Source organism: Rana temporaria, chromosome 3 (genome assembly GCF_905171775.1).
Source record: "Rana temporaria chromosome 3, aRanTem1.1, whole genome shotgun sequence".
NCBI lineage: Eukaryota > Metazoa > Chordata > Amphibia > Anura > Ranidae > Rana > Rana temporaria.
The window spans coordinates 179396474-179414469 of NC_053491.1; the positions used below are offsets into that span (position 1 = coordinate 179396474).

Sequence of the window (17996 nt, forward strand, 5' to 3'; positions counted from 1 at the left end):
GCCCCCATTCACACTTGAACATTTTTCAACTTGTTTCTATATGCTTGGCTATGCACAACATGCAGAATCCTATCATTTCTAATCACCTATCATTACACTTTACACTTAGTCACCCTATACTCTATATTAGCTTTTTTTAAGCGTATTTATGCTTTTTTTTTACTTAATATTGTGTGCCCGTGCAAGCACAACGCATGCTCTCTTCCCTCTTTGCCAGAATAAAAAAAACTGAAGTTTGAAACACATTAAGGTGCTGACACTTTATACCAGCTAGCACCTTTCTCTTTTAAGTGGCCATCTATTTAAATACACAGCTTATCCTTTTACTGTTACGGCTGAAATCAGTAATTTGTGAGTATGCCATCTTTAGTATCATTAATAGTTATGGCTGTTAGTCAGTTAGCGATTGAATGCAACCCACAAGCCTGTTTGTAGTACCAAAATTCTGACCATTTTTACCTATACTCATTACAGTATAGGAAATACAGAAGAACACAAGATCACTAATAAAAATCAGGTATTATAGGACATATTACAACTTGTTCTTAGTCTTATCATGAAGGCATCTAGTAACCATAAAAGCAAACTTACACATAATCTTTGAGTACCCAATGCATCATTTCCGTTAGTAATTTTCAAGTACAAGGAAGCAGGGAGAATAAAGATCAGCATGTTGGCAGATGTTGCACCTTTAAAACATAGCAGAACATATATTGTGTGAGCTAGGAATTCAGGTGATACATATTGTATGTATGTGAGTAAACATATATACATTAATATACACATAAATACTTGTCTGCATGATGACCATAATGAAACTGTTATATCTTAGGGGTTAATTACCAGGCAGAAAATGATATACAGTACATAAACTCAATAATCTTTGGTGACTTAAAGCAACAGGTTAGAATAATAAATATAAAAACAGATATTAGTGTTTTTGGTCCTTATAGAAACAATTACTGTCCGTGATCCTTTTTTTTTTGCACTAACATACAATTTTTCAGGACAAACTTTCAGGGGTATGTCCCCTTCTTCAAGGTCCTAGCAGTACTTATTCACAAAACCTTTAGCAGGATGTTAAAAACAAATTACATCACAGAGGGGGTTGTGAAACTGTTGAATAATGAGTGAGAACCCATATCTAAATTCAGGCTGTTATTTTTTTGTGACAAATAGAACTATCATTCTTAGTTCAAAAGTTTCCTTTCCTGAATAGTTTTTAATTACCTTTAAGACTTAAGGCCGCACCTAGAGTATGCTGTCCAGTTCTGGTCACCGGTCCTCAAGAAGGATGTACTGGAAATGGAGCGAGTACAAAGAAGGGCAACAAAGCTAATAAAGGGTCTGGAGCATGTCATTTATGAAGAAAAGGTTTACGAGCACTGAACTTATTTTCTCTGGAGAAGAGTGGGGATATGATTCCAATTTACAAATACCTTACTGGTGACCCCTCAATAGGGATAAAACTTTTCGCGGAAGGGAGTTTAACAAGACTTGTGGCCACACGTTGAATTTAGAAGAAAAGAGGTTTAACCATAAACTACGTAGTGTTCTTAACTGTAATGCCGCGTGCACACGGTCAAAATTTCCGAAAACAAATGTTCGATGGGAGCAGAAATTCCAACCGTGTGTAGGCTCCATCGGACATTTACTGTCGGAATTTCCGACAACAAAAATTTGAGAGCTGGTTCTCAAATTTTCCGACAACAAAACTTGTTGTCGGAAATTCCGAGCGCGTGTACACAATTCCGATGCACAAAATTCCACGCCTTCTCGGAATCAAGCAGAAGAGCCGCACTGGCTATTGAACTTAATTTTTCTCGGCACGTCATACGTGTTGTCCTCACCACGTTCTTGACGTTCGCAATTTCCGACAACATTTGTGTGACCGTGTGTATGCAAGACAAGTTTGAGCCAACATCCGTCGAAAAAAACCCCCACGGTTTTGTTGTCGGAATATCTGATCATCTGTACACGGCATTAGAGCGGGCAGGATGTGGAATTCCCTTCCACAGGCGGTTGTCTCGGGGGGGGGGGGGAATCGATTAGATAAGCACCAGAACGACCACAACATACAGGGATATACAAGGTAATACTGACAGATAATCACACACACAGGTTGGACTTGATGGACTTGTGTCTTTTTTCAACCTCACCTACTATGTAACTATGTTCTCTTGCCGTCTTTCAATGCCGTGTTTATGCTGGTGTTGATGGTTTTGTCTTTGTAACCTTTCTTATGGAAAGGAGTCTGCTAGGGTTCTGAGATGTTTATCTCGGTCTTCTAGATCTGAACATATTCAATGGTATCACAGACAGTACTCAATTGTTTCTGTCGCAAGTGCACTAATACGGCTACAATCACCTCAAGGATGGTCCTTATAGCAAACACTGTGGTGGATTTACTAAAACTGGAGAGTGCAAAATCTGGTGCAGCTGTGCATGGTAGCCAACTAGCTTCTAACTTCATCCTGTTCAATTAAGCTTTGACAAAAAAACTTGGAAGCTTGTTGGTTTCTATGCACAGCTGCTTGCCAGTTTTAGTAAACCAACCCAACAGGTTTGCTAAGTTTAGGTATAAATTCTAAGTATCAAGGGTACCAACAACTTATCTCAACTGATATGTCAAAACTGTGAATCATATAGAGTATATAGCATTGAGCACAGTGTTCAGAGAGTGGAATGATGTATGGACAGTGTATATAGAGCTTACTCTTACACAATACACTTTTTAAATACACCCAAAACATATCATATCCACCTTAGTGGATCAGCAGACTAAGGCCGCGTACACACCATCGGTCAAAACCGATGAAAACGGCCTGAAGTTCAGTTTCATCGGTCCAAACCGTCCGTGTGTACGCCCCATCGGTCTTTTGTCCTTCGGACAAAAATTGGAGAACTTGCTTTAAAATCGAACCGATGAACCGCTGACCCATAGGTCCAAACCGATGGTTAGTACACAAAAGCATCGGTTCAAAACCCGCGCATGCTCAGAATCAAGTCGACGCATGCTTGGAAGCATTGAACTTCGTTTTTTTCAGAACGTCGTGTGTTTTACGTCACCGCGTTCTGACCCCGATCGGATTTTGAACTGATGGTGTGTACGCACATCAGACCATCAGACCGCTTCAGCGGTGAACCGATGAAAACGGTCCGTCGGACCATTCTCATCGGATGGATCGACAGTGTGTACGCGGCCTAATACTTGCCAGGCTGTAGACAGATCTGTTCATCCCAGCCATTTTCCCCAGATTTCCCTCTGAGATGAAGCTTTACTTATTCTTTCCCTGTCTCTCTCAGAAATGGCATTGTGCACACTAAACTCCGCTATGTGTGGTTAGCACTCACTCACATCTTGGGTTTTGTCTTTTATATAATTGCAAAATAAAATTTGAAAATTAAACCACAAGCTGCACACCTAGCCACATGTCCCAAGAATATTGAGAACCTTTCCATAGACCGGCTAAGGCCAGTAAGTAACAAACTGGTTTCTGAAAGAGAAACCACCATTTATAGATATTGGTAAAGCACAGTAAATCTATCAGATCCAAATATTATTTTAATCATTTTTGTACAGTAAGCACTGACATAAATGGGTGTTGAAAATGTAGTATGTTGCCTTTTGTAACAACAGAAAGGGGCCTAAAGGATAGGAGGGTTTATTCCTGCTTTATTTAAAACCTCTTTTGGGACTGTCTTGAACTGTAGTAAAATCTCAACAAACCAATGTTTGTATATTACTTTATATTTTCCTATATACCCAAAACTTTAAAAATGATTTTACCTATTGCGCCAAATATATCCTTCATTGATGGTATGAATATAACAAGTAGATCAATCATCGATAGAAGTACAATTGTCACTATTAAATGCTGCCAAAAATTATACTTTGTCTTCCGAGCAACTTCAAATAAAGAAGAACGAACCTTTAAAAAAAAAGCAAACAACATAGTTGTAAATCTATTGAACAATATGAAATATGTATACACAGTTAGTGGAACTAAGGCCTCCAATAAAAAAAACTCTCATAAAAATAAAAAAAATAAAAATGTATAACACTTAAATCCATCTGCACTTCAATACAAGTTGATCCTGAGAGTGAAGTGCATCTAATTCAGCTTCCTTTGATGGTGTAGCAATGATGCTGCACTGCTCCTGAATTTAGAGCAGAGTTGTCACATAATGTAGGCTGTGCCTGTTTGTACTACAGAAGGATGAAAACATGCTACAGTGGGTGTGGCTATCAGCATTGTCACTGAAGATTCACAAGCCCACTACTTTCTATACTGACTGCACTGCCTCTTGCTAAAACCTTTCCACTGTGACCTGCACTGTCTGGGAGGGAGAACATGTCAGAAATCAAAAAAGGAGGAATTGGCTCAGTTAGGGAAGATAATTTGGTAATTTGGTAATTTTTGTATTTTTTTTTTAATGTTATGAGGCTTATGCATTACATAATAACTGTATGTGCTACTTATTTAGGCCTCATGCACACTGGACGTTTTTACAGCTGCTGTTTTTGGCTTCAGACTTTTTTCTGCAGCCAGTTATCTCCCCATGTTATCCTATGTGTCCGTGCACACATAGGCTGTTATCAGTGTTTTTTGGCAGTGGCGTTTTCTGGTTTGAAAAACCCCCGCATCCCCCCCCCCCTCCAGAACTAGCAAGTTTTAAGAGTTTTTAAGCTATAAAAATGCTCCGACTCTGATAAAAACGTAAAAAAGCTGAAAAACTTGGCTATTCTGCATTTATCAGCGTTTTTGAGCCATAAGCTTTCCTGGGGGTATAGTTCTGCTAAAAAACGCTCCAGTTAAAAAACCTTGAAAAACGGTACTGCAAAAATGCTGAAAAACTCATTCTACAGCTACAGCTTTCTACAGCTAATGCTACTGGTGTTTTTTTTAACTTGCAATGTGCATGAGTCCTGTGTCAAACAGGAGCCTTTAGTTCTACGGTTGTTAAAAAAAAAAAAAAAAGATAAACCAATTTTTTTTTAAACCTACTACCTAATATTGGCTACATTCATGTGGAGACTAAAGCCCTGTACACACGATCGGTTTGTCTCATGAAAACGGACCGATGGACTGTTTTCATCGGACGAACCGATCGTGTGTGGGCCCCATCGTTTTTTTATCCATCGGTGAAAAAAAATAGAACCTGTTTTAAATTTTTCTTATGGTTAAAAAAACGATAGAAAAAAACTATCGTCTGTGGAGAAATCCATCGGTCAAAAATCCACGCATTCTCAGAATCAAGTCGACGCATGCTTGGAAGCATTGAACTTCATTTTTCTCAGCACTTTGTAGTGTTTTACGTCACCGCGTTGGACACATTGTCAGGGAAATGGCCGTGGAAGTACTGGCAATCTTGCCAGTAGAAGAAATGGCCGAAGGCTGTGTCAGGGAAATGGCCATGGAAGTACTGGCAATCTTGTCAGTAGAAGAAATGGCAGCCAGAGGCACATCATGTAACAGGTGGATCCCCCTGCTGGCCTATAAAAGGCTGCCACTGTCGGACCCAAATTGCTGGATTGTCATCGGTTTCCTGTGTCTCCTGTATCCTGTGTATCCTGAATCTCTGGCTTGACCCTTGGCTTACATCGGAACCTGTGACTCTGGTTATCTCCTCGCATCTGACCCCGGCTTGGCTGACTACTCTATATCCTGTGTATGACACGGCTTGTTCTTGTAAAATCCTTTGGACTGATTCCTGTGTATGACCCTTGGCCTGGCTCCAGACTTCGTTCTTGGTTTACCTACGATACCGCACCTGAACCCTTCCCTGCACGGCTACTGAGTCCGCTCTTCCAGCACACCCCAGCTACCTTGCCTGCATCTACCTAGTCAGCAGCAGTTCTGGCAATCCGTGCACCTTTGGGCCCAGCACTCCCTGTCTCATTCCCAGGGGTGCGGTGCACTTAGCCGCAAGGGGCGCTCTCTCAGCAATCCGGCCTCACACCAGAGACTTGACAGGTGTGTAGGCAAGACTGATGAAAGTCAGCTTCATCGGATATCCGATGAAAAAATCCATCGGATTAGATTTCATCAGATATCCGATTGTGTGTACAGGGCATAAAAGTGATACTAAAGTCTTGTTTATTTTTTTTAATTTTTTTTAAAATAACAAACATGTTATACATACCGGCTCTGTGCAGTGCACAAAGCAGCCCAGATCCTCCTCTTCTTGGGGGCCCTCCCTCGCCGGTGCTCCTGACCCCTTCCTCTTGGCCCCTCCCTCCTGCCAAGTGCCCCAACAACAAGCAGCTTGCTATGGGGGCACTTGAGCTGAGCTGCTGCTGTGTGTCCATTCAGACATGGAGCCAGGGCTCTGCCCCACCCCCTCTCTCTCCTAATTGGCTGAATGACTTTAAAAGCAGCAGCAGCCAATGGCACCCACTGCTGTCTCAGCCAATGAGGGAAAGTCCACGAACAGCCGAGGCTCCCGTGTGCAACATCGCTTGATTGAGATGGGGCTCAAGTAAGTATTAGGCTGGGCTGAGGGAGGGCTGCTGCACATTCTAATAGAATGCATTAGGATAAAACAAAACTTCTGCCTTTAGAACCACTTAAATGGACGTTTTGTTAAACTGGAAATCTCAGCGGCAAAATACTTCTTGTCCCTGAGTCTAGGATTGACAGCTCTATTCCGATTACCGCTTTTTGTATGCATCCAGCCACCATCACTGCAGGTAATCCCTGGCTATGAGAAGAGTCATCAATAGCTACAGCCCCTGACAGTCTGCAATTGCAGTGTACGGGCCGTAGCAGCAGCTATCCGCACACAGCTGTTAATCCCAGGCGCAGCAGGCAAAACGCCAATTAAGAACCTGCAATGTTTTTCATTGGGCAAACATACTATTGGTTCTTAAAGCGGATCTCCACTCTAAAGTGGAGTCCCGCTGATCGGCACCCTCCCCCCCTCCGGTGTCACATTTGACACCTTTCTGGGGGGAGGGGGGTGCAGATACCTGTCTACAGACAGGTATCTGCACCCACTTCCGGCCCTACGATACAGGCAAAGGACGGGTTTTTTCCTTACCTTCCGTCCGTCCCCCGTTGTATGCTGGGAACACTCGGCTCCCAGCACACAGCGGGAGCCAATCGGCGGGCGCAGCGCGACTCGCGCATGCGCCGTAGGGAACCGGGCAGTGAAGCCGGAGCGCTTCACTTCCTGGTTCCCTCACCGTGGATGGAGGGGGGAGCAGCAGGGTGACGAGCGATCGGCTCGTCATCTGCTGCGATCACCGCTGGACTCCAGGACAGGTAAGTGTCCTTATATTAAAAGTCAGCAGCTGCAGTATTTGTAGCTGCTGGCTTTTAATATATTTTTTTAGTGGCACATCCGCTTTAAAGTATAACTAAAGGCAAAACTTTTTTTTTGTTTTATTTTGGACAGAGTAGAGAGGAATTAAAACCCTTGTTGTTATTGCCGTCTGTGCCCTAGTTAGGGAGATTCACCCTCTCTATATGTCCTGTTTGCTGTGATCATCAAAAGTGAAAGTAAAAGAAAATCCCCAATTCTGGGTTGTCCCCAGAACAGAAATAGAGAAAAAAATGCAATGGGGACACTAGTTCTGAATGGATTCCCTTAATTTGCGGGGATTTCCTATTCCTTCCTGTTTTGGCTATGGGAAACGAAGTGAACCCAACATAAATATAATCTCCAATTAAATATCCTTGCAGAAATCACTGTCATTTTTGTATGTGTGCGCTGTAATCTTTTGTTCTCTCCAAGGTAGGACACAAAAAAAAAAAACAGACACAGGGATTATAACCCTCCCTTATTATATATATATATATATATATATATATATATATATATATATATATATATATATATATATATATATATATATATATATATATATATATATATAAAAAAAAAATGTAGATTTACTTTAAAGCATCTTGATAGTTTTTATTGATTTCATTAATGTTAATAAATATCACTATTACTTACATTTTTAGATTTGTACTATGGAGGTAAACATTAGATGTGCATGCTTGTACATTTAGGCAATGTTTATATACACCATTTTTTTTTTTAAAGTATTTGTTTATTGATTTTCAATATAAATGATTGACAGGCATATGTCAATGGGTACATCTTGTATACAGTGTTCAATATATAACCAGTAGCCAACCATGGCCAACTTATAACACATTAGTATCTTGAACCCCGGTTCCTCAACGGAGGGAAGCTTGATATATAGCACCATTTTCAGTGGAAGCTCATTTCTTAAATATTTAACCTTTCTTATCTATTTAAAGGAATAATCCTAAAGGTGTCATATCTCATGCAAATAAACTGGGAAAATTTATTTGTACTTACAGTGAAAAATAATACCGGGACAGTGAGTATAACTGCAGTTATAACAGCCAAGCGTACGGTTAAGATGAGAGCATCTTTTTGATTGGTGTATGTGCTAAGAAGCTCTGAATGCACTTTATCTAAAGGAAACAAACAATAATGTTACTGATAACAAATAAAACACAAAATGTAGCATGCAAATGAAATATTATGGGTATTTATATGCGATCTCTTATGGAGAGCATATTTTTTTTTACAAATGTTGCATGGGGCTAAGAGCAGGTTCACACAGGGGCAACACGACTTCCAGCATGACTTTGGGAGGCAACTTGGACACGACTTGAGTATGAATCATCAGGCAACTTACAAGGCAACTTCAAGTTACCTCCAGGACAGTACAAGGCAACTTCAAGTCGCCTCCAGGACAGGAGGCTTTCCAGTGGCCAATCAAACAACAATCAGCTCTGTAGGAGGGAGGGGGGAGGGAGGGGTTTGCCTGAGAAATGTATGTTATCTTCCTGTATTGTTGCTTCAGTTAAGACAGTGATCCGACTTCTGTGGCAACTTCTATTAAAATCAATGGGTACAAGTTGCCTACAAGTTGCCTACAAGTTGCCTACAAGTCGGATTGAAGTAGTACAGGAACCTTTTCTGAAGTCGGAGCGACTTCAGTAGTGTGTATTAAGACGGCTCCATTCACTTCCATTGATTTTCTCAACCACTCAACTTGGGATGACTTGGGGCAACTTCAAGTCGGATCCCAGGTCGCCTCAGTGTGAACCGGCTATTAATGTTTATCATGTGCATTTTGTGCTGAATATAATAGCTCACCTAATTTCCTACAGCTATTTATGTTTAGAAAAATCCAGGTATGTCTATTTACAAAATGTTAAACATTGTTGGGGATCCGTATTTCAGCAGCTATCTTGCAGCAGTCTTTGGGTCCTACGATTTTTTTTGCATAGCCAGGTGTCAAAAAATAGTAAGCATGATCAGGTGGTCATAGTGTTCCCATATTCCTGAATGGTATAATACCCCAATTCCCACAGCAAAACATACATGAAAATTGGTTTAATGAATGAAGTTTAATGGATGAAGTTAAACAGCTTCAGTGTCTTCCCAAATATCAGATCTCAAATTTACTGAAGCTTTATGTGATGTTGTGCTGTGCTGGGAGATAAGTAGATTTTTAATACTTTCATTCATCAAGAACTGCCTGCAGAGGTTTTCTTTCAAAAAGTGATGCAAAATCCCACTACACACTGGTGTTTGTATCACAGCATTCCTGCAAAGATCAAAGCAAAAGTGTTCCTACTCCTTATTAGGTCCATGACATGATTAGGTTATTAGATGTTTCTGTTATTTTGTGCAACCATTGTCACCACTGTTCCTGATATGCTTTTTTTTTTTTTAGATGGTCCTACATTTACAGTGTTTACTTGTAGAAAAAGCCCCCATCCCCTCTGTATTAAAACAATAAGTTCCCCTGTGCCTGTGTTAAAAACATAAATATGCTTATCTGTATTGATACCACACCGTCTTCCTGCGATATGTTGACTCCTCTATCCTCTCCTCTGCCCAGCTGACAGTTCCAGTAGGCGGGGCCGAGCACTGCTGCTGACGTCAGCCGGGGAGGAGAGGAGAGGGGAGAGACAGAGCCGAGAAGTCACATGATCGCCAGAAGACGCTGTGTTATCAGTACAGATAAGCATATTTATGATATAACACAGAAACAGGAAATGATTGTTCTAATACAGAGGGGATGGGAGCTGACACAAGCAGACAGTCAGAGAGGGGAGGGGGGTGATGATGAAGGAGAGGATACAGGAGACAGAGAGCAGGGCTGCGGATGACGGAGGCACATACGCTGACAATGGTGTCAGGGCTCAGCAACCCTGATATATTGTGGTCAAAGTACAGGGGGGAGGGCATAGCCAGGCAGGATCAGACAGGTATTACGGGTGATACAGGGGGCCAAATTAGACAGCACAAGCACTGTGCTGTATAAAATACTTTAAGGGAACAGGATCTATTTGTTTTTGTTTGTTTTTTTGGGTTAACAATTGCTTTAAGCCTGCAAAAACTATAGAATAGTGAGTTTGCTGGCACTGGCACCACTTTTCTGCTGATCTCACTGCCATCCTGTCTAGACACATTAGAGTGGGAAGTTGCACAACCTAGTATAATGTGACCTGAGGCTGTAGTCTTCTGCATGTGTCCTGTGAGAAATCTGTAAAATTGGGCAGCACTGCATTGTAATAAAACTAATTTTCTGATGCATGTTAACATGACAGTGTTGCAGAGAATCCTGAAACAAGCCAGTAAATTGTCACTTTTCGTGATTGATACTATTGTGGAGTTACCGGCAGTGAAAAAAGCAATGATTATGTTACCTTTTAATTACATTTTCAATATTTGTATGCCGTCAGCAAAACTAAAAAAGGCCCTTTTCCTGGTTAGTCTAGACCAGCCATCCTCAACCAGGATTCCTCCAGGGATAGCTCAGCGTCCCATGAGCTGTGGCTAACTGACCTTTCTTCAGCTGTGGCTAACTGACATTTATAAGTGAACTAAGTATGGTCAAGTGCCCTTTTCTTGATTTTAGGAACAGGTGCATCAGAGCTACTACCTCCTGTGCAATGCATGGTGAGCCTCAAGAACACAGCACTCAGCCTTTGAAGTCTCTATAAACCTCTATATAGTCCATGCAAAAAAGGAGAAAGGCTGGTGCTATGAAAGTCAGCTAAAACATTGTTAACAACGTTTTAGCTGACTTTCATAGCAACAGCCTTTCTCCTTTTTTCTTGACTTTAGATTACTTTTAAAGTAAAGTAACTTGACTTTGTATTTTTAGGACATTTTCTATGTTTTCTAAATTACATTAGTATTTGACTTGTCTTAATTTTCTCTACAATACCTACTATAAAATGTCAGATATCCAAAAACAGCAGTCAGTAGATACATAATAAACATCGCAAAGAATGATAAATGGGACACGAGCTGCATTTTCTTCTGTGAACGGCTAGAAAACAAAATTAAATATATTAAACATTTCTTTAAATCATTACACCGTAGTATGTTGTGTTGCTATTTGTAAGTTAAATTGATTAAAAATCTATATGACCAGTTTCTAAGACTTGCTTTTGTGTTCGCCTTGAAGGGAAACAAGAAAATATCCAAATTCTTGTAAACTGAGTATTGTAAATTGATATTGTGTGATTTTTACTGTTTTTTTCTTTTTTTACTTAGCCAAAATAAGCTCTGCTTGCTTCAAACACCCAATAATGTGCAAGGGGATGAAAGAAAATAGGATATTTCTGTGCATAGGATGTCAAAAAGGAATACTGATACACAGGGATAAGTGAAAATGTACTTCTTAACTAATGACCCTCATAATGTATATGTTTTCTTTTCTTTATCCATTTTTTTCTCAGCCCTTGACTTTAGTAAACAGTTAGAATCAAAGCTGAATTCCAGGAATTCAGCTCCTTTGTAAAAATAAAGGCACACTATGGGGTTGATTTACTAAAGGCAAATCCACTAGTGCAGTTGCACTCTGTAGGAGCAGTTGCTCCAGAGCTTATTAAATGAGCAGAAGCTATACTGACTTCCCTCATCCAATCATGTCCAAACAAAAAGCATTTTTTTTTCCTTGCATGTGATTGGATCTGCATGTGATTGGCTATTCTTTGCTTTACCTCATTTACTAACCTCTGGCGGAACTAAACTTTGTAAAGTGCACAGTCTGTTTGCCTTTAGTAAATCAATCCCAATGAGTTAAGTCCAGCGAGGTACATGACACCTCCTGGGCTTAGCTCTATTATTTATATCCGACAGCTTTATTTTATTATTCTTTTAAGAAAAAAAAAATTATTAGGTATAAAGTACATACAATATTTCAATCACAGTCAAATAGCCTGTTCCGGCCCCCAAAAAATATACAAGAATACTTTATTTCCCAGTTTTAAGAAAATCCCAACCCTACCCCATCCCCCCCCCCCCATCCTACCCACCCTCTTCTCTCCGACCAACCATCTTGTGTCATGTCTCCTATTACCTATCGCCCTTCCTGCTCTATACCATCCTTTCTGCAAATCTCTGTCTGCTTATATTAACCAGTCTTGCCATTTCAGTTTGAATCCCCCTTCTCCTTCCTCCCCCATAAACCTTAGCTCTTCTGCATAATAAATATCATTTATTTTGCATAGCCAGTTCCTCACCGTAGGGCTCTTAGGATCCTTCCACTGTCTGGGAATCAAACTTTTCGCTGCGTTTAGGAAAAGTAAGGTTCTCATGTACTGTTTGAAAGGCATTTAGTCCCGTGAAACAGGCATACCCACGCCTCTTCTGGTATTTTAATTCCAGTAATTTCCTCTGTAACTAATATTACTTTGTTCCAGTATGTTTAAATTTTTGGGCAAGTCCACCATAAGTTCAACATAGTTCCCGGTTCCGAACAGCCCCTCCAACAAAATTTAGAGGTTTCCGACAGCTTTATAGTACTCCCAGAAGCTATCGCTTTAGGAAATACAATTGAATCTGCATTTTGAACAGGAGAGTTGCTGCAGTTACTATGCCCTCCCCTCCTCCTGTCCAATCACAGAAGCCTTGGTATTATGTGAACAGCAGTGTTAATTTTGGAAGCTAATTTCGATTTAGTTTTAGTCTTAGTCTTTTGACTAAAATGGTATTTTAGTTTTAGTCCCATTTTAGTCCTCTGCAATTGTTTTAGTCATATTTAGTCAACTAAATCTCCAGTACATTTTAGATGGCTAAAATCAAATGGGTGTAGTTAAATTGTAATGCATTATTTAAGCATTTTTCTACAATTTTCAGGCTCATTATATACTGTTGGAGTGAAAAATCGAATATGTTATTATTTAGCTTTAGTCATAATCTTTTGACTAAAATGCCATTTTAGTTTTAGTCGTATTTTAGTCATCTCACTTGTTTTCGTTTTGGTAAACAAATTCAAAAAATACAAAGGCTTCTGTGAATAGGCAGCAGAGGGGAGGGGTGGGCATAGCTTCTATGTGTGTTTCTCCCCTCGCAAATCCCTAGAGTTTCTCTCTGACAGGGCAATAAACCTGTGAAATGTAAATTCTAGAGATAAGCCCAGGAGATGTCAAGCAGCTCCTTGGACTTAACTCATAGTGTGCCTTCACCTTTTACAAAGTGGTAGAGTTCCTGGAAATCAGCTTTGATCTTTCAACAATCTGGCTGTTAACCTGACATCTATTTGGCTTATATGGATGACTCACTTTCCACATCATCACACTCTTTGCATGATTTACTAAAACGATTGAATGACGCTTCGCCCCTGCTATAGGTATACACATCTGTAAATCTGCTTGTCTTCTATATGGTTGTGATTTTTTAGTACAGCTACAGCAGCTGTTCCTCACTTATGGACATACTAGGTGTATGCACAGTGAAAGGATCAGTCTTTTGTCATTAAAACATTAAAGGGTCACTAAAGAATTTTTTTTTAGCTAAATAGCTTCCTTTACCTTACTGCAGTCCTGGTTTCATGTCCTCATTGTTCGTTTTTGCTTTGATGTTGCTGTAATTCCTCTCTGTTCTGGACACTTCCTGGTTGTCTGTTTCCTGATCACCACAGTACTGGGAGATTTCTCACTGTGGTGACTAATCAAGGAGGTGTGATTACTGTGTGTCAGCACCAATCCAGTTTCGTTTTACAAAGCATCACTGCCCTTTATTGGCTCTTTGTCTCTGTACATCAGAGAACCAGGAAACAACAGCAAAAACTAAACTAAACTGTAGGTACATTAAATGATTGGTTTTTATCTATTTTTAATAATTTTTAAAGGGAATCAGTTAACTATTATGTCTCTATACCCTGTAAACAGTCATTTCAGCTAAAAAATGTTTTCCTTTAGTGACCCTTTAAGACTGTCTCCTATAGTACTGAACATTGGATGCAAAAGGCTTTTAACAATACAAGAACATCTCCTTGACCAAATGTACAATTGGGAACAGTCCCACAATCCAAACAGCTTTTGCAATAGTCAGTGACTCAGAATTAAATCAACATAACAGCCAGGCAGCTAGCATTTTTAGAAGGAGGTCAAGAGTGGAAGTCTTCATATTACATACTGTAGATAGTTATACAGCTAGTCAGGTTGAAAAAGACACGTGTCCATTAATTTCAACCAAGAGACAAAAAAATCAATAACAAGTAAAGTGTAAACCTGTATATGATGCAGATTTCTTTTGTGAGAGGTTTAAGCCTAGTACACACAATCAGAATATTGTACAAAAAAATCCACTTTCGAAGCGATCGTACGATAATCTGATCATTAATACACAGCTTTCGTCTGAAATTATCCGAAGGGAAAAACGCACATTTTTTTCTCGTGCAGTACCAGATTGTAAGATTTTCATTCAATCAGTACATTTTTTGTCCGAAAATATAATTCAAATACACTACATCACTTCTGAATTTTTATTCTGTCGTATGAGAATTTTTTCGTATTTAAGTAACCTATTTATTTTTGATATGGAGACTAGCAAAAAAAAAAACGGACTATCATTCATCCGATAATCTCTATGTGTGTGTACTAGGCTTTAGTTTAGTATAGATAGATCTTGGGTCAGTAATGACAAAAGAATCTGATAAGTAGGTCAGTCTACAAATGTTCTGCAAGCACCAATGCCAGCCCCCTCCCACGCCGCTCCCCTCCTGCCACTATTAATGCAAATCCAAGCCTCTAAATCCATCCACCAACGCCACTCGTTATGGCCGCTCTCCCCCTCCCACTCCACCCCCTCCTCGAGTGTAGCTTTTGGTTGGAGGAGAGCGGTTATGTGGCCGGGCCCACAGCACCAATGGAGGTATTCAGAAGCTCCAGTCCACAACGAGTGGAGGAGGGGGTCTCCTAGGAGTGCAGAGGAGGAGAGGGTCTGTGTACAATGTGGGGGTCTGTGTATCATGTGACGGTCTGTGTACTATGGGGGGGTCTGTGTACTATGCAGGGGTTTGTGTACTATGCGGGGGGTCTGTGTACTATGCGGGGGGGGGTCTGTCTACTATGTGGGGGTCTTTGTACAATTCGGGGGTCTGTGTAATATGCAGGGGGTCTGTGTTCTATTCAAGGGGCTGTGTACTATGTAGGGGGCTGTGTGTTATGCAGGGGGCTCTGTGTACTATGCCGGGGGCTGTGTGTTATGCAGGGGGCTCTGCGTACCTGCGTACCATGCAGGGGGCTGTGTACTATGCCGGGGGCTGTGTGTTATGCAGGGGGCTCTGTGTACCATGCAGGGGGCTCTGTGTACCATGCAGGGGGCTGTGTGTTATGCAGGGGGCTCTGTGTACCATGCAGGGGGCTGTGTGTTATGCAAGGGGCTCTGCGTACCATGCAGGGGGCTGTGGAAAGATTTTTTCCTGAAAATTCCCTCTTAAAGTTAAGGTGCATGTTATACGCCTGTGCGTGTTATACGCCGATAAATACGGTAAGCAGTTAGTGTTGGTATTAACACATATTTTGATTTTACATTTGATTGTAAGCACCTTTAGATTGTAAGCTTCATGAGTAGTGTTGAGCAGAATATGCCATATTCGATTTCGCGATATATCTCGAATATATATTCGAATATTCGAGATATATTCGCTAAATTCGAATATTCGTGATATTTTATCGAAAGTAAATGATTGCGATTTTTCGCTATTGCGAATGCGAAAATAATTGCGATTTTTTGATAACTGCGGTAGGAGCACTCTGATTGGCTCAGAATATTCGTGATATTTTATCGAAATATCGCAACATGCGAATGCGATATTTATTGCGCAATTTCGAGAAATGCTGGAGGAGCGCTCTGATTGGCTCAGAATATTCGTGATATTTTATCGAAATATCGCAACATGCGAATGCGATATTTATTGCGCAATTTCGAGAAATGCTGTAGGAGCACTCTGATTGGCTCAGAATATTCGTGATATTTTACAATACAAAATAATTGCGAATATTCGGCAAATGCGGAAGGAGCACTCTGATTGGCTCAGAATATTCTTGATATTTTACAATACAAAATAATTGCGAATATTCGGCAAATGCAGAAGGAGCACTCTGATTGGCTCAGAATATTCTTGATATTTTACAATACAAAATAATTGCGAATATTCGGCAAATGCGGAAGGAGCACTCTGATTGGCTCAGAATATTCTTGATATTTTACAATAGAAAATAAAAAGTGTTTTGCATTGGTGGTGATTCTTTACTCTATCCATCTGTCACAGCCGTTTGTCAATCAAACACCTTGAAGATTGAACACGTTCATGCAGCATGCTTTGGACTTTTTTTCACTTCACATATCAAAGACATTTTTATGAAAGATTATTTTTCTATTATTGGGACTATATTTCTTTATATATTTGTTTCACTGTGTATTTCACAAGTTATTTGCGCTTGCTTATTTTATAATTTGCCCACATGTCTTGTCACTAGACATATTTTTTATTCTTGTAGAGCGACTCCATTTTCTGTCTTGTATTAATTTATGTTGTATAACATTTTTGAGTTGCTGCTGTATTCTCCCCTTTTTTAAGGTATGCGCAATTTTTTCCTTCTTACAAAAAATAATAATATCAAACATACAAATATTCATAACATACACATACACAAAGCCCCCCCCCTTTTGCATCAGAGACAATCAGAGTTCTCCTACCACAGTTATCGAAAATTCGCAATCATTTTCGCATTCGCAATAGCGAAAAATCGCAATTTTTTTTTTTTCAATTTGGCAACATAAAAGGATCGCCTCAGCTTAGCTACTCGGCCCAGGGTCTCTAATCATACCAGCAATGCTTTTAGACGTCGATAGGATGTGATCTGTTTTAAAAATCAAATTAAAAAAATGCGAATATTCGGAATTGCGAATATTCACCGTGAAATTCGAAATATAGCGCGATTTCTCGAATATGCTATATTCGAGTCGAATATTCGCAATGCGAATATTCGTGAGCAACACTATTCATGAGCAGGGCCCTCCTGTACCTTCTATATGCTACTGCCCCCCCCTCTACATTGTAAGGCGCTGCACACATTTTTGGCGCTATATAAAGCCTATAAAGTAATAATAATAATAATAATAATATTTAAATATAATCCTCTGAAATGTAACAACACATCCAAACGGTTTGTCTCTCCAAGTTCTCGATTTCCAGGTTGCTATTATTTTGATAAGTTATGCATTTTTATTACCCCTGCTGTGAACAATGCTGACATGATAAAAAATAAATAAAGGAAAGTTTTACTCTTACTCTCTTAGCTCACTGTATATGGGAAGGACAGACGGGTGACACACAAATGCAAATGCTAGTGTCGGCAGTGCATACGCAGTCTGTGGATGGGAAAAAAAGACACATGTGATTAGATTACATTGAAATTTAATAATAGACATCACTGCAAATGCCAAACACATTTGCAGAATAAGGGCATGTCTAATAATCTAAAACAAATGAATATTTTACAATGCACAATTCATTGTAATGGATGGAAATGAAGGAAGCCAGTGAAAAATCACATGGAATGGACTGAAGTCATATGTTTGGACGTTTTAAGGATTTTAAAAAGTAGCAGAATTGCTGAGGTAAAATCATTAAAATAACAATTTGTATTTCCCAGGGTGATTATAGTCACAGAAAGGCCGAGTTCAAGTTC

General features: G+C 40.0%; 1 protein-coding gene across 2 annotated transcripts in view; it reads right to left on the minus strand.

Moving 5' to 3' along the window:
- SLC38A1 (solute carrier family 38 member 1) overlaps positions 1-17996 on the minus strand; it is a 118767-nt gene that overhangs the window by 1895 nt on the left and 98876 nt on the right. For both annotated transcript variants that reach the window (XM_040343907.1, XM_040343906.1), the window contains exons 11-15: positions 17597-17676; positions 11238-11338; positions 8338-8456; positions 3791-3932; positions 592-689 (exon numbers count right to left, since the gene is read on the minus strand). In XM_040343907.1, coding sequence (XP_040199841.1) covers positions 592-689; positions 3791-3932; positions 8338-8456; positions 11238-11338; positions 17597-17676 — 540 coding nt within the window. The remainder of the gene's footprint in view (positions 1-591; positions 690-3790; positions 3933-8337; positions 8457-11237; positions 11339-17596; positions 17677-17996) is intronic.